This window comes from Bos taurus, chromosome 22 (assembly GCF_002263795.3).
Source record: "Bos taurus isolate L1 Dominette 01449 registration number 42190680 breed Hereford chromosome 22, ARS-UCD2.0, whole genome shotgun sequence".
NCBI classification, from domain to species: Eukaryota; Metazoa; Chordata; class Mammalia; order Artiodactyla; family Bovidae; genus Bos; species Bos taurus.
In genome coordinates, this window is record NC_037349.1 from 12,732,319 (window position 1) to 12,754,050 (window position 21,732).

The window sequence follows — 21,732 nt, forward strand, 5'->3', positions numbered from 1 at the left end:
TCCAATCCCATTTTTGGGGCAATCACAAGGGTGTGAATTGACATCCCCTTGCTGTTACTGTCTCTTTCCTAGAGTCCTTTAGAGTTAAACATATTTGTATATGATTATTGGCTTTTAAAGAATCTTCTCTTTCTATTATTTGGCTGTTAAAAAAAATTGTAGTTTGTTTTTTCTTAAATATTCTGATTATTAAAACTACACTTTTATGTGTTTGTATATTTTCTTCTCTACTGTCATAGGGTTTTAAACTTGTAACTGCACGGTATGTTTTATTCTATAAAAATCATAATCTTTGACTTGCTTCCCTCCTCTTCACGTCTGCTGTATTAGAAGCTGTATGCTGTGAAGATTAGCAATAGAGATTAGTCTACTTTGCTTGGTATCTTAGGGCTCCTGTGTTCTAGTTCTATGTCCTCCAGTGGGTTATTTGGCTTCTCTGTACCTTGGCTTGCTCATTTGCCAAGTGGGGCTATTGTGAGGTCATGAGGATTAAGTGAGTTAAATACATAAAGCCCTTTTAAATAGTACCTGGCTTCCATCACACGTGTTTGCTATCATTTTTCTTGTTGGGATCTTTTGTCTCCCTTTTGAATAGTTTAAAAAATGCCGCCTCTGTCATGAACCACGCTTCTATACACATGTGAGTCTGTTTCCAGGCGCTCTGTTCTGTACCACTGATCTGTTGGTCTATTCCCAAACCACTACTCTACTGTTTTAATTAGTATATTTCATGACTAGTGCTAATGCTTGGTAGGGCAAGACCCTGTTCTCATTCAAAATTGTCTGGGCTCATAAGAATTATAAAATCATCTTACTAATTCCATGAAAATCTGCTTTTTATTGGAATTGCATTAAGTTTATACATGTATTAGGAGATCTTCAGCATACTTATTTCTATTGTAGCCTTGCAGATTCCTTCATGGAAGTCTTGCATTTCTTCTATCAGATATACATCTACCAGTAGGTGTCCTGTGGTTTTGTACTCAGTGTGAATGGCTCCTCTTATTTTACATTTTCACACTGGCTCTTCCTGACCTAGAGAAATGATTTTGATTTTGGTGTATTCTCAGGTGGCTCAGTGGTAAAGAATCCTCCCGCCAAGCAGGAGATGCAGGTTTGATCCCTGGGTCAGGAAGATGCCCTGGGGAAAGAAATGGCAACCCACTCCAGTAGTCTTGCCTGGAGAACCCCATGGACAGAGGTGCCTGGTGGACTACAGTCCATAGTGGTCACAAAGGGTTGCACACGACTCAGCACGACGGAACAGCAGCAGCTGCATATAGATCTTGGGTCCAGAAATCTCGCTGGACTTTAAGTTCTAACAATCTGTGGAGTCTCACAGTTTTTTATTTCGAATTTGTACTAGTTAGGATTTCAGGTGCCATGTTGAATGGTAGTGTTGACAGCACCCTCCTTGGGGTGTCTGATTTGTATGAAAGTGTTTCTAAGATTTTACCAGCAGTAAGCTGTTACTGTGGATATTTTAGTAGCTAGCCCATTATTATAATGTTAAGGACTTCCTGTTCCTTTTCCACTAAGGATATTTATCAAGAATGGCTACTGAATTTTTTCCCCACAAGGATTTACACATTTTAATTTCTGCTTTACTTCTAGGTATCTGAAGATTCTTGTTGCTATTGTGAATGAAACGTTTTCCAGTTTTTCTCCCCTTTCTTATACTCCCTTTCTCCCAGGGTGTTCTGTGTTCCATTGGCTATAAATCTCATCCAGCATCAAATACTCTTAAATTTATTTCTCATCCTTTCTCTGTCTCTCAAGATCTGACCCATGTGGCCAAATCACTCTCTTTCGTAGCTGCTTGGAGACTTCATAAGTTCTTCCAACTTAACATGCCTCAGACGAAATTTTTGACTATTCCCTTTTCTCATCCCTAAACCTTAGCTAAATGATTCATCACCTAACTTAATATGTCTTGGAGAAATCCTGTTTGTCCCTCCTCCCTGCCTGTGTTCAGTCTATCTGCATGTCCTGTTCATTGCTGGGCTTCCTTTCCTGCTCAGTCTCTACGCCTACCTTTAGCAATTTTGAGGAGTTGAGAGGATGCCTAGACCAGGTTAGGAGGCTGCTGAGTCGGGGTCCTGATGGCCAGTGGCTTTGGTGGGTCAAGTAGCCAGCAGCAACTTGTCATTCATGGCAAGGGGCTAGGTGAGGCCACGCAAGGCACCTATGACAGAGCCCAGGAGGGCAGACACCACAAGGACCAGCCTCGCCTTCCCTCATTGCCCCAGGACTCTCAGCTTCTCCATACTCTTGTCTACCTTCAGAAGGAATGGAGGGAGGCAAGGAATAGTCCTGATAAGGAGCTGAACTTTGACTACTTGTTAGCAAGAGACAATTCATGCCGGAAATAATCGAGGCGGTATGCGTTCAGAGGTTCTCATTCCCCCTCCCCTATCCTTTCTTATAGTATTGTATTACTTGTACAAATACAGAGCAATGAAAAAGTCATATATATATATATATATAGGTACAACTGAGCTTACTTTTAATACATCTGAAACTTACTGCTTTATTAACTTAAATTACCAAGTATATATTAAACTTTCTTCTCCTTAATCCACGTAACATATTAAGGGGTCTTAGGACTGATCATTTTCCTCCTTTAGAGTTTTGATATCTGAAGCCAGAATATTGTTCTCTCAGAGGGCTCAGGCCCTGGGTAGTCAGGGTGAAGGCTGCCTCCTGTCCTTCCCACGCTGAGTTCTCTAATCACAAGACAAGGGCAGGCTCTTGCTCACGGTGCTGAGGGATCTGATTGACAAGAATTGGAGACGTGTACTGTAACCTGCATGCCCCGTTCACTCGGTAGCGCCTATGCCCGTTTCCATGTCCAACTTCCTGTGATCCCATGGACATTTAGCGTGGCAATTTACTACTTGCACTGTGTTTCCAGAGGACCATCCACAGCTGAGGGCCACAGACTGCTTTTATTAAAATTACCCACACCCCAACTGCCTTTTAAAAAAGATGTTAGGAATGGATGAACAGAAGGAAGAAAATCCATTTTATGTTCGTGATTCTCATTTTCACCTGCAGTGTCTCAGGGAATAGTGAAACTGTGTTTAAAAATCCCCAGGACACTGGTGGGAACACGGATATGCGAGTGCCATCTCTGCGTGCTAAGTCACTTCAGTCCTGTCCAACTCTGCGGCCCCATGGACTGTAACCCACTAGGCTTCTCTGTCCATGGGATTAAAAAAAAGGTGTAATATGCTCACAATTGGTGAGAATAGCCATCATTAAAAACCACATATAATAAATGCTGGAGAGCGTGTGGAGAAAAGGAAACCCTCTTACTCTGTTAGTGGGAATGTAGCACGGCAGAGCCACTATGGAAAACAGCATGGAGGCTCCTCAGAAAACTAAAAATAGAATAACTGCATGATCCAGCGATCCCACTCTTAGGCATCAGTCAGTTCAGTTCAGTCGCTCACTCGTGTCAAACTCTTTACGACCCCATGGACTGCAGCATGCCAGGCTTCCCTGTCCATCACCAACTCCCAGAGTTTACTCAAACTCATGTCCATTGAGTCGGTGATGCCATCTAACCATATCATTCTCTGTCGTCCCCTTCTCTTCCCGCCTTCAATCTTTCCCAGCGTCAGAGTCTTTTCCAATGAGTCAGTTCTTCGCATCAGGTGGCCAAAGTATTGGAGTTTCAGCTTCAGCATCAGTCCTTTCGATGAATATGCAGGACTGATTTCCTTTAGGACTGACTGCTTGGATATTCTTGCAGTCCAAGGGACTCTCAAGAGTCTTCTCTAACACCACAGTTCAAAAGCATCAATTCTTCAGTGCTCAGCCAAAAATAGGCATATACCCAGACAAAACTATAATTCAAAAAGATACATGCATCCCAATGTTCACAGCAGCACCATTTACAATAGCCAGGACATGGAGAAAACCTAAATGTCCATCAACAGATGAATGGATAAAGAAGATTGGTACATATATACAATGGACTATCACTCAGCCATAAAAAATAATGAAATAATGCTATTTGCAGCAACACGGATGAACCTAGAGATTATCAAACGAAGCAAAGTAAGTCAGAAAGAGAAGACAAGTACCATGTGATCTTACTTCTATGTGGAATCTAAAATAGGACACAAATGAGCTTATCTATGAAACAGACATAGAGAACAGATTTGTGGTTGCCAAGGGGGAGAGGGGAGAGGGGAAGGAGGGTTGGGAGTTTGGGATTAGCAGATGCAAACAGTGGTATATAGCACAGATAAACAAGAAGGCCCTATTGTATAGTGTAGGAAGCTATATTCAACACCCTGTGATAAACCACAATGGAAAAGAATGTGAAAAAGAATATATAACTGAGTCACTTCACTGTACAGCATAAATTAACACAACTTTGTAAAGCAACTATACTTCAATAAAATTTTTTTAAAAAGAAAGAAAAGCAAAAGTGTAGTGGGTTCACAAAGTCTTTTATTTTTTCCTAAAGAGCCCAGTTCTATAACTTTCAAGATCAGTTGGAAAAGTCCCTTCCTGTGTTGCCTTTTTCACTAAGCAGACCTGCCGTCTGAATCAGAGCAGAGGTCCCCGAGGGACATGGGGACCACGAAAGAGCATCTGGGGACAGGCAGTGACAGTCTGAGGGCCCCTGCAGAAGCCGTGAGAGGTACCCTTTGTTCACGCTCTTGATATTCAGCATCTACGGAACACCTGCTCTGAATAAGGCACGGAACAAGGGCAGCCTTCCAGGTTCCAGATGCTCTCCTAGAGTTATGCACAACATTCAGGGCTGGCTTCCCTGGTGGCTCAGAGGGTAAAGCGTCTGCCCGCAATGCAGGAGATGCAGGTTTGTTCCCTGGGTGGGGAAGATCCCCTGGAGGAGGAAACGGCACCCCACTCCAGTACTCTTACCTGAAAAATCCCATGGACGGAGGAGCCTGGTGGGCTACAGTCCATGGGGTTGCAAAGAGTCGGACACGACTGAGAGACTTCACTTTTCACTTACAGGGCTAGGGCACAAGACAGGGAGTAGTGATCACTTCTCCTTGGGGGAAAGGAAGGTTCTGGAAAGCCCCCTTGGGAAGTGACTTGACTTTGGGCTGAACTCCAAGGTGTTAGAAACATTTGCTGTGTTAATTGTTACGTGGGAAGGAAGTAGGGGAAGGAGCCCTAAGGCTCAAGGTCCAAAGGCTTGAAGTAATCTTGCCCCTTGGGGGCCAGGAAGAGCGGGTTGGGCTGAATGCCCTCACCAGGGGAAAGTCCCTTACTGAGTAAAAGCCTTATTACTGAAGGAAAAGGTCAAGTATCCAGACTTTTGCCTGCGTCTTCTTGGCCAGAATGTGGTCACATAGGAAGTTATGTGTATTTAACAGGGCAAATCAGCAAGGTTTGTTACAGAAGGCAGTGCAGATACTAGGTAGTCAGTAGGCATACTGGACATTATGGGTTTCCTATCATTTTTATTGTTATCATTACTATACAACTTTGGAGAGTTTATGTAACTTCTTCAGGTCTCAATTTCCTCAGCTGTAACAGGGGGACAGTAGAGACGACCTGGAAGGTTATACTGGGAATTGGAAATGACAGGTCGCTCCTCAGCCTTTTGGCTAAGAGCACGTGTAGAAACAACAGAAAGCATCTGGAGCATAGTAGGTGCTCAAGAAATAGTGAGAGGAGGTTCTTGTTCTCCCTTTGGCTCCTTTCCTTTACTTACTTTTTCTCCTTGTTCAAATACCTGCTTCACTTTCCCCTCCTCTTTAGTTTTAGAGTATATGGAGACATCTGGAAAGCCTGGAAGAGATGATAATTTTACAGTTTCAAATTAAGTCATTTTTTCTCTTCATCCTATCAGTTTATATTTTCTCTGCGATTAGGTGGTACAGTTTGTGAAAACACATGTAGTGTTTATAATGATCTGCTTTTAGTCGCAAAAGTAAATAAAGATGTCTTTACTTTATTAAGCATGTAATTAATGCTTGAGTTAAATGTCATGTGAGATACAAAAAGAGCGTGCCTGAAGAAGTCAGTGGGATTAGACATGCCGTTTGAATGAATTCTTGGTGAAAGGAAAATGGAATTTATGAAGCAAGTTACTTATATTTGGTAGTGCTAGGTTTGTATCCTATTTATTTTATTTAATACTATCAAAGGCCCTCTGAGCTAAATATTATTTGTTATTTCTATTATGGACTGACCGCTTGTGTCTCCCACAATTCATATTTTGAAATCTCACCCCCAGTGTGATGGTAGTTGGAGGTCGGCCCTTAGGGAAGTTATGAGGGTGGAGACCTCACGGATGGAATTAGTGCCCTTATTACAGAGACCCCAGAGACTCCCTTGTTCATCCCACCATCTGTGAGCCAGGAAGTGGGCTCTCACCAGACCCAGAATGGGCCAGCACCTTCATCCCAGACTCCCCGGCCTCTAGTCTATGAGAGATAAATTGCTATTGTTCATAAGCTGCTCAGTTTATGGTGTTTCTGTTATAACACCCAAATTGACTAAGACACATTTTTAAGGTGAGAGAACTGAGTGTACTGAGTCAGAACTGTATTTCACCACATGTAGCTGAAATAGTGGTTTAAACAAGGTGGAAGTTGGTTTGTCTCTCCCATAAAAGGTGATCAGCACTTAGGGGTCCAGGTCTAGAAGGACTCTCATCAGTGCTTCAGGCTCCTTCAGCTTTGTGCTCCACCAAGGGGCTCTATCAGCAAGGCTGAGCTATGATCCAAAAATAAATTGCTAGACTGTAGTCTGTGCCCAGAATAAATTACTAGACTGTAGCTTGTTCACATTCCTATCTTCCCTGCTGCTGCTGCTGCTAAGTCACTTCAGTCGTGTCCGACTCTGTGTAACCCCATAGACAGCAGCCCACCAGGCTCCTGCATCCCTGGGATTATCCAGGCAAGAACACTGAAGTGGGTTGCTAGATAATTCCAAATTGTTTCTGGAAATGCACAGTCTTTCAAAGTACACATGGAACATTTTAAAATGTTGACTCTGAACACATGAAACTCAACCAAGTTCAAAGAGTCACTGTCTTCAGACCACTCTGCCTAGAATGCCTTAAAGCCAGAAGTCAATGTAATAAAAATAGCTTCATACACTTGGAAATTCTACAGTAGATTTTTAAAAATAATTGATGAATCAAAGAAGAACTTATTCATATTCAAAATGAAGAGAAACTGAAAAATTTTTGTTAAGATTGTGGTGTGCAGCTGAAGTTGTAAGTAAATGTTACAGTCATAAATGCACATGTGAGAAGAGTATGACTCAAGAATAGAGAAAAATAAAAAAGAATAGAGAAAAAGCACAAGAACATAACCCGAAAGAAAACTGAAAAAAAAAAAGAAATAATAAATGCACTCAGAAATTAATGCACTAGAAAAAAAGAGCAAAGACAAGCAAGAAAACCAAGAGTTTTTTTTTTTTTTTTTTTAAGTCACAAAGGGGATAAGTTCTGTCAAGATTAATCAAGAAAATGAGAGAATATGCAAATATATGTTATAAACCATAAAGGGGACTGTGACTATAAATTTATTACAGATTTTAAAAGGTGTAAGAAAATGCTACAAGTACTATTACATCTGTATCTATAAGACTTAAAAAATGACTGATTTTTCAAGCATATAACTTGAAAAGTATATAAGGTATGGTGTGACTTTATTAACTATATATTTACACGTAAAATTCTCAAGGCAAAAAAAAATGTTCAAGTATTTTATAAGTGGTTAACTATGAGATAGTAATTTAGGAATTTTCATTGTTTTCCTTTATCCAGGCTTTCTAATTCTCAACAGTGAAAATAGGTCTTAAAACCACCTCAGGGCTGGTTGGGGAGGGATGGCGTAAGCACCTGCGGGTCCTACTCCCCTAGGGAGTAAAATACATTTACATTCCACCCTGGGCTCTGGCAGGGGGTTGTGATGTCTCCAGACTCCACCCTCTGCCTTTCTTCAGGGAGCTGTTTCCCCAGCTTCTGGTGTTTGTCACTCTGGGACACAGGCCCGTGCATCTCTGTGCCCGCATCCCATCCTTGGGCCCACCTGTGGGCCCTCATAGTCCAGGCTGGTCCCATCGCCTGGACACCTGCTCCCCCGGGAGCACAGGGAGCTCAGATGGTGTTGAGCTTGGTCAGACAGCACCGGAAGCTGGAGTTACAGGGACCTAAGTTCAAATCCCCATCTGCCTCTCACTGGCTTTTTGAACTTAGTCATGTTCCTTAGCCTACCTCATCTTTAGTTTGTTGATGATTACGCAATATTAGAAAAATGAGATAAAGAATATAAAACAACCACCATAGAACAGGGTCTCAGGAAGCCTGAAGTATCCCCTCTCCCATTAGTTATTTGCCTGTGCGTGTGTGCTCAGTCACGTCTGACTCTTTGTAACCCCATGGACTAGTCATAACCCTCCAAGTTCCTCTGTCCATGGGACTGTCCAGGCAAGAATACTAGAGTGGGTTGCCATTTCCTCCTCCAGTGGCTTTTCCCGACCCAGGGATTGAACTGCGTCTCCTGCATTGGCAGACAAATTCTTTACCACTGAGCCACCTGGGAAGCCCTGTTTGCCTGTAGTCACAACTAAGAGGGCGTCAGAGGATGAGATGGCTGGACGGCATCACTGATGCAATGAACGTGAATTTCGGCAAACTCTGGGAGATGGTGAGGGACAGGGAGGCCTGGCGTGCTGCAGTCCATGGGGTCACAAACAGCTGGACATGACTGGGTGACTGAACGACACAACTAATTTACTTGGAAGCCTGGTGTGGCGGGAAAGGATGGCTTGTTGTTGCTATGGCTCAGCACAAGGATCTTAGCATTCTTAAGCTGGGGCGTGGTGTGGGCAGAGTTGGAGGAGTATGTAAAACCAATTAACCATGTACCCCAACCAAATGCAGTATTTCTGCTTCCATAGGCAATAGTAGCCAGAGACTTTCCACCGACTGTAAACATTTTACTAAAGGAAGGCGGGAAGTGCTGAGTTAAAGCTGGGTGAATTTTCAGCTGGTTCTCTAGAATGTCAGGGTTCCAGGGAAGAGAACTGCTTTCCCCTTTAGAACACACTCAATGGGTAACACGGAGAAGGCAATGGCACCCCACTCCAGTACTCTTGCCTGGAAAATCCCATGGAAGGAGGAGCCTGGTGGGCTGCCGTCTATACAGTCGCTAAGAGTCGGACATGACTGAGAGACTTCACTTTCACTTCTCACTTTTAGGCGTTGGAGAAGGAAATGGCAACCCACTCCAGTGTTCTTGCCTGGAGAATCCCAGGGACGGGGGAGCCTGGTGGGCTGCCATCTATGGGGTCGCACAGAGTCGGACACGACTGAAGCGACTTAGCAGCAGTAGCGGCAATGAGTAACAAGTGGTGAGGCTGCCCCCTGCTGGCCATGGTGGGTAAGGAGTCGAGTAAGGAGAGTTGTCAGGGAATAATTTGAGAACTCTCTGGGCAGGGGTCTAATGAGTATAGAGTGGGCCCAGGCATATTGTCAGGTGGGTGGGAATTGAGAATTCAGTCAGAGCGGGAATTCAGAAGCACAGGAGACTTAAAATCTCCCTCTAACACCAGGGGGCAAGATGACCCGAGCAGGCTAGAGGGACTGGTGATGTTTGAATCGCTTGTGAAAAGCTGAGTAGCATTGTCTCCGTGTGCTGTGACCTTAAAGAGGGTTTCAGTTCATCATTTCCCAGGGGAGCAGAAACCTGAGCTGGACTTTGCCTGTGTGTGGGGTTTGGTAAGGCTTTGGAAGATCACCAGGGTTGTAATTACAGTGAATCAGACCCTAAAAAGCAACTTCAGGGTCTCACTGGTCTAAAAATGCCTGTTTGTACGAAGCAGTTTTTTCAATACTGATGATCCATGTCCTCCTCCTGCAAATTTGGAGACTTTCAAGAGGCTCCTCCCGGGGAAGGCAATGGTACCCCACTCCAGTATTCTTGCCTGGAAAATCCCATGGACAGAGGAGCCTGGTAGGCTGCAGTCCATGGGGTCGCTGAGAGTCAGACACGACTGAGCGACTTCACTTTCACTTTTCACTTTCATGCACTGGAGAAGGAAATGGCAACCCACTCCAGTGTTCTTGCCTGGAGAATCCCAGGGATGGGGGAGCCTGGTGGGCTGCTGTCTATGGGGTCACACACGACTGAAGTGACATAGCATAGCATAGCATAAGAGGCTCCTCCCACCTCCCTGGCTGCCCCTAGGCTCCTTCTTCCCCAGACCCTCTTCCTGGGGCTTGGTAGGCCCACTGCTGCTCCTGGGAGCCTCGCCTGGCATGGCTCCTCACTCAGCTCACATCTACCACACCCACTCCCAAGGTGGTGCCTTTTCCATGAGGGGAAGGACCCTCGAGACGACAGCTCTGGCTCCTGAGTTTCAGGTGTCCGTTTCCATGCGGATGTTGCGAGCATGCTTCAACTCATGATAACCCAGACCAATGAGATGATCTCTCCCTCTCCTGGATTTAGACTTCTGATTGGCTGATGGCATGACCCACAAGGGCTAGAGCCTTCACAGAGACGGGCAACTGTGTTACCTCATCACCCGTGTCCTGACACCATCACCTCTCCCATACTGGCCAGCAGACAAGGCAGACTCTCAGGGTGACTGCAATTCACCTTGCTGTATCTTTGCTTAGGAATCAATCGCTCCCATCCTTCCACAAACCCTTATCTCTGACTGTCCAAATCTCAGGGCAAGATGAAATGTTTCCCCTTATATTCTAGCTGCTTCCCCAGCCGACACGTGGCCCCGCTCTTGTGGACTCTCCGTGCCATTGCTCAGCACATTCTCGTGTTCCAGAGCACGCCATCCTTGCATTGCACTTACTGACATCTATGCAACATTCCTCATGTACACTGTGAGCTCGCCGTCAGCAGGATGTCTATCTGATCCAGAGATGTGTACATATTTGGGCTCAATAGATGGGCCTTGTTACTCATGAGCATGCCATGTGCGTCCTTGCCTGTCTTCCCAGCTGGTGGATACATTTCTTGAGGTCAGGACTCAGTATGACTCAGCTTTGTGTTCTTTACAGAGGCTGTGCCTGGTACAACTGGAACATATAATAAACGCTGAATTGGATGCTTGAAGCAACCCCATTAATCATTTAGTATTTGTTGTACCTTGAAGAATTCTAACATTAAAAGTTTTGGACAAAGCAGATGAGCCTATGAGAGATACTGGGATGGAAGTGCTAGAGATGGTGGAGGGAATCTAAGAGAATGTCAGTGACCAGACAGGGAAGTGTTTACATGGAAAGAGAGCTCAGACAAGAAGACGGCTGGTCTGGCAGCATGGAGGTCTTTATGGGAAGCACTTCTCTTTGGGCAAATAGGAACAGAAGCCAGACAAAAGTGCACGGATGGGGAGGAGATGTGGAAACAGAGAAAAAAGAGTATTTATTGGTAACTTCTCTATAGAAGTGAGGAGTTATAGAGAGAAAGAGACATGAAAATGAGGTTCAGAGAAGATTATCTTCCAAAACGGGATATTCATGACTATGACTAAGAACTTCTGAAGTGAGGAAGACTTTCCTAACTAAAATATAAAACCCCAAGTAAGAAACTGTATCGTGTGTGCACGCTCAGTTGTGTCCGACTCTCGGCAACCCCATGGACTGTAGCCCACCAGGCTCCTCTGTCCATGGAATTGTCCAGACAGGAATACTGGAGTGGGTAGCCATTCCCTTCTCCAGCAGATCTTCCTGACCCAGGGCCTGAACTTGGGCCTCCTGCACGGGCAGGCAAATTCTTTACCACTGAACTCCCTGGGAAGTGGGAAACTGAATTACCTAAAAATTAATAATTTGGGGAACTTCCCTGGTGGTCCAGTGGTTAAGCATCCACTTGCCAATGCAGGGGACCAGGGTTTGTTCCTTGGTTGGAGAACTAAGATCCCACATGTCTCAGGGCAACTAAGCTTGTGTGCCACAACTGGAGAGAGGCCCTAGTTGCTGCATCGAAAGATCCTGTACGTTGCAATTAAGACCTGATACAGCCATTCATTTTTAAAAAGATTAATTCTTTTTGACATGATACACGATGGCGAAACATCAGGAAAGAACATTTGCAACATATATAACAGGTGTAACACAAAATTTGGACTCTACAAGGTCTATGAGGTGAAAAAGGATGTATTTTCTTTTTATAACTACGCTCAACTTGCTCCTCAGCCCTAACTTCTAACTACAGCAGAAGACAATCCCATCAAAAAACAACAACAAAAATTACACACTATAAATCAACTCTACTTGAATGAAAAACAAAAGAAACCGAAAACAAACATCAAAATATTCCTTCAGAGTAACTTAGTTGTTTTTAACATAGTCTTCCTTAAAACCCAGACCCAGGACTTCCCTGGTCCAGTGGCTAAGGTTCTGTACTTCCAATGCAGGGGGCCCAGGTTCAATTCCTGGTTGGGGAACTAGATCCCACACGCCCTAACTGAAGATCTCACATGTCGCAACTAAGACTTGGAGCAGGCAAATAAACAACAGCAATAAAACCCAACCCAGATTATCTGCTCTGTTTTCAAAGAATTCATCACTTTCTCATGGTTTCCTTGATCTTTGTACTTTTTTCTGTTGGCTGACATCATCCTGTCTTGCAATGACATATTGCATGCCTGTGTGTGCAACTTGACTTTGAGTTTGCTGAGCGCAAGAACACACTCAGTGTCCAGTATATATGCACATTACCTGTGTTTATCTGTAGGCTCTTGTTGATTAATAGTCATTTAAGTCCCCTGTGTGCTTCAATGTTTTGGAGTGTTAGGTAGGACTATTTCTGCATGTGTCACATTTCTCAAAGGATGTTGTAGTAATTAAGATTTTACCCACCCTTTCATAATTTTTCCAAGAATCAAAATTCCCTAGTTTCTTGTCTTCCTCCTCTTGCTCTTCCTTTTTAACTTAGGTAGTGGTTTAGTTGCTAAGTCGTGTCCAACTCTTGCGACCCCATGGACTGTAGCCCGCCAAGCTCCTCTGTCCATGGGATTTCCCAGGCAAGAATATTGGAGGGGGTTGCCATTTGCTTCTCCAGGGCGTCTTCCTGACCCAGGGATCAGATCCACGTTGCCTGTGTTGCAGGCAGAGTCTTTACTGACTGAGTCACCAGGGAAGCCCCCTTTTAACTTAGGTAAGCAGTAAAATGCACAAAAATGAAGTACAGAGGTCACTGAACTTTTATATACATATACACCTGTGTAGTCATTTCCCTGGAGAAGGCAGTGGCACCCCACTCCAGTACTCTTGCCTGGAGAATCCAGGGAGAACCGCAGGGATGGGGGAGCCTGGTGGGCTGCCATCTATGGGGTCGCACAGAGTCAGACATGACTGAAGAGACTTAGCAGCAGCAGCAGCAGTCATCTCCCAGATCAAGATCCAGAACATTTTCTGCTCCAGCAGGCTCCCTCCTGCCTCTTCTCAGACCCCACTTCCTCCAAATATAACTATATTCTGATTTCTAGCACCATGCACTTGGCTAGTTTTACCTGTTTTTGAACCTCATATAAATTGAATCATACAGCTTATACTTCTTTGTGTCTGATTTCTTTTGTTCAATATTATATTTGTGAGATTCAAACATGTTGATGTGTGTCTATAGTCTGTTGTTTCTCTGGTGTAGTATTTTATTGTATGAATAGCAATTATGTTTTTAATAACAAATCTTTTTTGATTCTGTAGAGAAACAGTCACTCCTAAATCTATAACATTATTTTGCCATAGATGTATTTGGCTTTATAATATTTTTTTCCTGTCTTAAATGAGTGGCTAACACATAAGAGAAAAGAGAGTCTGTTTTCAGAAAACATGATTTTAAAATACACAAGTAGAAATTAACAAACTCTTCCCTTGTACTGCCTAGGCATAAACTATTGGGTGTAAGATAGGCTATAAGGATGTATTGTGCAACATGGGGGATACAGCAAAAATTTTGTAATGACTGTAAATGGAATGCAACCTTTAAAAATCATATAAATATTTAAAAAAAAATTTGGATGGGATGTATTGGAAGGTTGGGATTGACATATATATGTATATATGTATGTATATATGTCTATATATATACTATGACATATATATACTGTTGATTCCTATAAAATAGGAAGCTAATGATAACCTGTATAGCACAAGGAACTCTGCTCAATGGTCTGCAGTGACCTAATTGGGAAAGGAATCCAAAAAAGGGGACACATGTATATGTACAGCTGATTCACTTTGCTGTACAGTAGAAACTAACACACACTGGAAAGCAACTGTACTCAAAATTTTTAAAATAATTTTTTTTTTTAAAGTGCAATGTATTCAATAGCTCCTTTCCATAGAGCTGGGCAGGAAACTGACCTAGATTCAGGATGGAAGACAGCTCTGAATGTGAGCTGGGACCACGGGAGAGGCTGGGAGTGGGTTCCTTGAGTAGAAACCTCCCTTGCCTGACGTGCTGTTTTGTGTCTCCCCACTCCCCCTGCCCCCTTCACTGTTTTTCCCAGTGAGATGAGTCAGAAAGTGGTTAAGGAGGGCCCCAGACTCTCCAAGAACCAGAAGTTCTCCGAGCACTTCAGCATACATTGCTGCCCGCCGTTCACCTTCCTCAATTCCAAACGCGAGATCGTGGACCGCAAGTACAGCATCTGTAAAAGTGGCTGCTTCTACCAGAAGAAAGAGGAGGACTGGATCTGCTGCGCCTGCCAGAAGACCAGGTGAGTGGTCTGTGCTGCCGCCGGCGCCTCTGTCTCTGGCTCCGAGTTCCCCCTTCCCGCTCTGCTCTGTGACGCTGGGGCCGGGGCTCTCTGCAAACTGCGCTTCCCCCAAGCCCCTGGCAGTCGGCTCCCCGTTAGGCTCTGCCATTGGAAGGTACTGGAGGGAGACTGGAAGGCGGGAGGGGGAGCAGGGCTGCCTCCCTGTTCCAGCTCCTGTCAGCATCACTTAGGCAGCAGAGGAGAGCCACTGCCCCAGCCTGCAGCTTCTTTTGGCCCTCTCAGAACCAGCCGCCGCGCAACGTCCCCTCAGAGGCCCAAGCGCCAGCCAGCTGCACCCCCCGCGGTGGTCAGAGCACCAGCCAAGCCACGGTCCCCTCCGAGGCCCGAACGTCAGCCACGCCCCCGCCCAGAAGTCCGACCTCCACCAGCCAAGCAGCGGCCCCCTCAGAAGGCCAAGCAGCAGCCGCGCAGCAGCCCCCAGAGAGGGCCAGGCACCAGCCGTGGGGGGTCCCCCGTCAAAGCTTCTAGGTTCTGGTAACACCATCTCTTCCCTTTTGCTCCCCCCAGCCCTCAGGTTAGTAGCTGCTTCCTGTGTTTACTACCAATGGGTTATCTCAATGGTCCTCCTTCATTCAGCCTTACAAACGCTGTGTCATCGGTTCCCTGCATTAAATCCCCTGGTTTGAAACTCCTGGTGTGGCTCCTGTTTTGCTCAAAGATGCTGTTGGTACAATACTTCAGGTGGCAGTATGGGTTGCTTCCTTTGTCTAATAGGGCTGGAAATGATTAATTTATAAAGTCAGAATGTGAACCACAGTGACAGATTGAATAAACAAGGCCCCCGATTTCTGTGTCTCAGAGAGAGAAGGAATGGGGACTCTCAGGGGTATCTGTGTGTGTGCTAAAGGAGAGGGTCAGCCAGATCATTCATCCCTCCCCACAACCCACTTCATCTGATGTTAACCTCAATGGCAAGACCATTCATTCATTCAACAAGCTTGATTGCGTATGCATAGAGTTCCACATACTATGTTGGGGATGGGGATGCAGCTGGAACAACCAGGTTGTTTGTGACTCACCAGGACCAAATGAGAGAATAGTTAGCCCAGTGTAGGGCTAAATGCGCTAGAACTCTCATAATCAGCATGTGCATTGGGCCATGGGAACCTGGAGAACGGCTCCCTGTTTGGGGCTTCAAAGAGGCTAGGTTAGAATAAGTAGAGGATAAGAGGGAGACGGAGAAGAGGGCGACAGGATGAGATGGTTGGATGTTATCACCGAGTCAGTGGACATGAACTTGGGCAAACTCTGGGAGGTGGTGAGGGACAGGGAAGACTGGCATGTTGCAGTCCGTGGGGTCCCGAAGAGTTGAACACAGCTTGGTGGCTGAACAACAACCAAAGAGGGTGATGCTTATCAACAGAATAGATGAACCGGAGAGCAAGTGCTCATCAGCTCCATCTTAGGCAGGTCAGCCTTTTGTTGTTTTTTTTTAATAGATGGCTTTTTCAGATTAGTTTTAGGTTCATAGTAAAATTGAACAGAAGGTTAGAGATTTCCCATATACTCTCTGCCCACACGCATGGCAAGCCAATTCTTTAATCCTTTTAGTATTTGAAAATGAACCTGTTTTATAAGTTTACAGTGGGTGGTAATTGTATTTGAGATTCTCATATATGCTCAGAGACTGATGCTCTGATCAGTCTCTGATCAGTCCCTGATGCTCAGAGACTATATAGCGTATAATAGTGTGTGCATGTCTCATGATGTTTTCAGATTTAGTACATAGAAGAATCAACTGCTACTGCTGCTGCTGCTAAGTCACTTCAGTCGTGTCCGACTCTGTGTGACCCCATAGATGGCAGCCCACGAGGCTCCCCCGTCCCTGGGATTCTCCAGGCAAGAACACTACAGTGGGTAGAAGAATCAACTGGGGAATGTTAAAATGCTCACAAAGAATCTAATTCCTTGGGTCACTGCTGAGGTCAGGGGAGCTGCGTTTTCAGCAAGTAACCACCCCACCCCCAACATAGATGAGCTGAGGTTAATTTGTGAAGAGAAATAACAGATTGGTAAGTGACTGCTAAGTCACTAAAAGTGTGTATACCAGGAGTTGTATACCAGGTAATCTGGTTGTTAATTTATGCCTTCCGAAGGGGCCTGAGTACTAAGGTCCTGTGACGGGTAAGTTTTGATACATGGACGTGGTGAGGAAACGTGGAGAGCAGAGGAAACTAATTTAATATGGCAAGGCATCCATGGTGGTGGCTTCAAGCCCACTATCCCCAGTGAGTTGCGTGATGGGTGTTGGGTGGGGGACATCAGGAGGAGGAAGACAGTGAAAGCCAGTCTCCTCTGAGACACAGATGTGTCTGGATTTAGCCTCGCTGGTTTTCCTTACTTAAATATTTGAGTGGTGGTGTATTTTGACTCCCCCAGTTAGCTGTTCTCGGTGGGTATCAGAGAAGACACCTCTATAGGCTGTTCCTCCTCAGTTGTTGCCCTTCCCTGGGACCAGGGGACCTGACAGGCTTCAATCATAGTGTCCAGTGACATCCCAGACTCATCTGAACCCTTCCTGGGGTACTCATTCTCCCTTCTCAGGTTCCCAAAGGTCCTAAGGCAATGCAATACGGCTACTACTTCACCATACTATGCAATATGCATGCAATACTCTATTGACACTGACTGTCCTAAATCAAAGCGTAGGAGGAAGGTTAATGGGAAAAAAATTCACTCTGAAGCAGAGCTACTAAATTCCACCTGAAGAGAAGGTCACAAAAGGCTTTCCTGAAATTGACTTATTTTTAGAAATGGTGTCATTCTTGAGATCTGACCTTTAGAGGTTATACAATTTTGACAAAGGCCTTTTGGGTCTTTAGTAATTCCCACTCTTCCTCTTACCAAGAATCTCAGCAAATAACACCACAGCCCCTCTAGTCACTCCCACTGGAAACCCAAGCCCCCGTCTGACTTCCAACCTCTCACCACACACGCAGGCTTGCCAATTTTACTTTCTGGATTTTTTTTTTTTAACCATAACTTAAAGTACATTTAGAGTTGATGTGAAGGGATGCAGAAGTGAGACTGAGCCTAGAAACAAAGGAGAGGATATAGAGATCGTGGGTAGAGTAAGGCTCCTTCATAGTGTGTGTGGAGGGGTGGGCCACTGATGGGAGCACAAAAAGCTGTCTGGCTTTGGAAAGCAGAGAGACCCATTAATGGGCTAAGATGAAGGCAAGTCATACTCTGAGGAGGAAAGAATCAGAGGTTCGGGAAGGTTGGGGAAGGAAATGGGAACCCACTCCAGTGTTCTTGCCTGAAGAATCCCAGGGACCGGGGAGCCTGGTTGGCTGCCGTCTATGGGGTCGTACAGAGTTGGACACGACTGAAGCGACTTAGCAGCAGCAGCAGCAGCAGGGTAGGTTAAGAATACCAGAGACACAGGCTGCGAGGCTGTGCTGAGGGCTTGCTGAGCTCTGCTGGATGGAGCTGCGTCTGGACCATCTGTTCTTATGGAGTTTATTCTCCAATGACGGAAACAAAGAGCCAGTTCTGAAATCACCAGTGGACTCATCCAACTTATCAACAGTCTGCTTTTCTCCCAGCTTGCGCTGTTAAGGGTTCCCACAGCAACTGTTCTTAAACTTCACCAGGTGCCTCTGGCTTTTCCTTCTCTCTCTCCATCAGACTCCTTTTTTTAATCCTGGTAGTTTGATTTTAAAATGTTTTAAGTGTTCACTATTTAAATTATTTTAAGTTCTTCAGTTTATTTAAACTAAAAAAAAAGTCAAAACAGTTTACCCACTTCTCCTCCCTACTCTGCCTCTATTCTCTCTCTCAGCTTGTTTTTCATTTGGTTGTTTGCTTTTTTTAGATTCCACACGTAGAAGAGATCCTATGATGCGCATCTTTCTCCGACTTATGTTTCTTAGCATAATGCCCTCCAGGTCCTTCCCTGTTGCTACAAATGGAAAGATTCCACACCTCTTTATGGGTGAATAATAATCCATTGCATACATGGATTATTATACATATATACTATACATATACCTGCAAGATGTTATGGAAAAACCTGAATGAACTTTTTGCTTTTTGGCCAACTATATGCATGTATGTATATGTGTGTGTGTGTGTATATATATGCTCTACAGTTTATTTACTTATCCATTGATGGACACTTATTTCCATATCTTGGCTATTCATAAATAATGCTGCAGTGAACATAAGGGTTCATTTTATTCTTGTTTAGTCCCTAAGTCGTGTCTGACTCTTTTGTGACCCCAGGGACTGTAGCCCACCAAGCTCCTCTGTCCATGGGATTTCCTAGGCAAGAATACTGGAGTGGGTTGTCATTCCCTTCTCCAGGGGATCTTCCCAACCCAGGGATCAAACTTGCGTCTCCTGAATTGGTGGGCGGATTCTTTACTACTGAGCCACCAGGGAAGCCCTTTAAAATTTTGTCCATTCTAACATAAGAGCTGTGGTACCTCACTGTAGTTTTAATTTTGCCTTTCCTATTGATTAATTATGCTTTTTAAATGAACTTATATATCATCCACCAAAGACATTTATTGGTGAAGTGTGTGCTCGATCTTTTGCTCACTTAAAAAGCAAATTATTTTATTATTGTGTCTTAATATTGTATTATTGTATAACAATATATTATAATTATATTATTGTAAAATAATATAATTATTTTATATGTATCAGATATATAAAAATATATATCTGGATATAAGCCCTTTGTTAAATATATGTTTTGCAAATATTTCCTCCTAATCTGTGGTTTACTTTATCATTTTCTTAACAGTGTCTCTGTGAAGGACCAAAGTTTTAAACCCTGGCTAAATCCAACTTATTAATTTTTTATTTTTATATATCATTTTTTTTGTATTGTATGTGTGCTTTTTGTATTGTGTGTAAGAGTTCTTTGCCTAACCAAAGGTCACAAAGATTTTCTCCTATATTTTCTTTTCAAAATTTCAAAATTTAACTTTTATATTACTATCCATTTGGGGTTAATTTTTTGTAAATGGTGTGAGATGTGGATTGAGGTTCAAGTTTTTTTTACATACAGATATTCAATTGTTCCAGCATCATTTGTTGGAAAGATTCTCCACTGAATAACTTTTGCAGTTCTGTCAAAAATCAGTTGGTCATGTGTGGATTTATTTCTGGACTTTCTATTCTGTTTCATTAATTTATGTATTTTTTCTTTAACCAGCTTCATTAACTATGGCCTTATAGTAAGTGTTACAATCAGTTTAATGTAAACTCTCCAACACTCATTTTCATTTTTGAAATTGTTTTTGGCTGTTCTCATTCTTCCACTTTTCCATAGGAATTTTAGTGTCAGTGTGTGAATTTCTACAATACATCCTGGTAACACTGAATGGGATAGTGTTAAGTTTGTAAGTATCTTGGGGAGAAGCATACATGGCATATCTCCCCATTCATTTAGCTCCTTTTTGTTCTGAGGTTTGCAGTATACAGATCTTACACATATTGTTCGCTTTACACGTAGGCATTTCATGCTTTTAGGTACTATTAAAATAGTTCTTTTTCAGTTTCAATTGTTCATTGCCAGTGTATAAACATATAATTGATTTTTGTATACTGATCATGTATCCTGTGATCTTGCTAAACTCACTTATTCTAGTGTTTTTTTTTGTGGGAGAGGGTAGACTCTGGAATTTTCTACATTGATAGTCATGTTATCTGTAAAAAGAGACAGTTTTATTTTTTCCTTTTTGCTCTCTATGCCTAGATTTTGTAGGTGGTTTAAACTGCTATTTCACCTAGAACATTTTATTTTTAGAAAATATTTTAATAAGATTAAGTCCTTGCCAAATGGTCTTTTTTGAATAATCAAAAGGGATTAGATTCCAAAGGCCTAGGCCTAACTAGATATTGGACTTGGGTTCAGTTGTAGGTTCATACCTGTTTTTACCTCAAATTCTTCTTTCAGGATGTGGCTTATCTTTCCTCATAGCTCATTGACATCCTCTAGCATCACACTAGAGAATGGGCATGAATATGCTTTGCATTTACAGAATCAAAGAGGTTCCCATCACCACTAGAATTCTTAACTTGGGCAATTGCCCAGGATCACCGGGTACTGACATCACCCTGATGCTTATGAGAGACGAAGCTCCCGGGGTTGCATTTACATGATGGACTTAATTCTAATCTACATTTAGGGCCAGCTCTTCTTAGGACATGTTATACAGCTTTGGTTTTTGCTTAATAGTGGCCAGTTATTTTCCTATTTTGGTTTGGCCAATGGCCAGATGGGGCCAATGGGGATGATATGCAGAGTAGGTCATGTAGCCAGAGGACCCCCGTGTCTGCAGAGTCGTCATTGCTTCAGTGGGAAGGAGCCTGGGAATGGCCCTTAGACAAAGCCTTCTCACTGAGCAGAGGCCAACTCCAATGTGAGCTCAGCTAGTACATTTGACACCCCAGGATCCATCTCCCTTGCTGGAGGGTGCAGGAGTCGTGGGAGCAGGGACTCTTTTTTTTCTTTTTGTTTTAAATATTTATTTATTTGGCTGTATCAGGTCTTAATCGTGACACATGGGATCTTTAGCTGTGGCATATTGGATCTAGTTCCCTGACCTGGGATTGAACCCAGGCCCCCTGCATTAGGAACACAGAATCTTAGCCACTGGACCACCAGGGACGTTCTGGGCTCTATCTAATACTCACAACCCCAGGGCCCAGTCAGTCCAGCCCGGTGGAAAGGTCAAACCTCAGCATCAGATTTGAGGCTAAGCACAGCTGCCTGTCCAAGTCACTTATTCTCTTAAAGCTGTGTTTTTCCCATCTGTGACATGTGGCTATTATCTACCTTATTTGTGATCATGGTAAAATGCTTAGTTCATCATTTTCTACTACTAGTAAGTGGCTCTTACTAGAACTTTTATTTAACAGATACACTGTGTCACTCAATCCTAACTACTAGCAAGTCTTCCCCAACTTGGTTGCTTCCCTTGGTTGAGAAGGAACTCAGGGGCTGCTGCTGCACAGGTTGGA

The 21,732-nt window shown here is 43.7% G+C and overlaps 1 protein-coding gene across 8 annotated transcripts in view; it reads left to right on the forward strand.

The window, feature by feature from the left end:
* Nucleotides 1-21,732, forward strand: part of MOBP (myelin associated oligodendrocyte basic protein) — a 44,998-nt gene that overhangs the window by 8,561 nt on the left and 14,705 nt on the right. For 2 of the 8 annotated variants that reach the window (NR_198902.1, NM_001435148.1), the window contains exon 3: nt 14,485-14,694. Coding sequence is in view for 5 of the 8 variants with exons in the window: in NM_001435148.1 (NP_001422077.1) it covers nt 14,489-14,694 (206 nt within the window). In the remaining 3 variants the exon portion in view is untranslated. Of the gene's footprint in view, nt 1-14,484; nt 14,695-14,976; nt 15,383-16,470; nt 16,594-21,732 lie in introns of those variants that run through there. The other 6 variants (NR_198904.1, NR_198903.1, XM_059879570.1 and 3 more) reach the window with 6 other exon arrangements.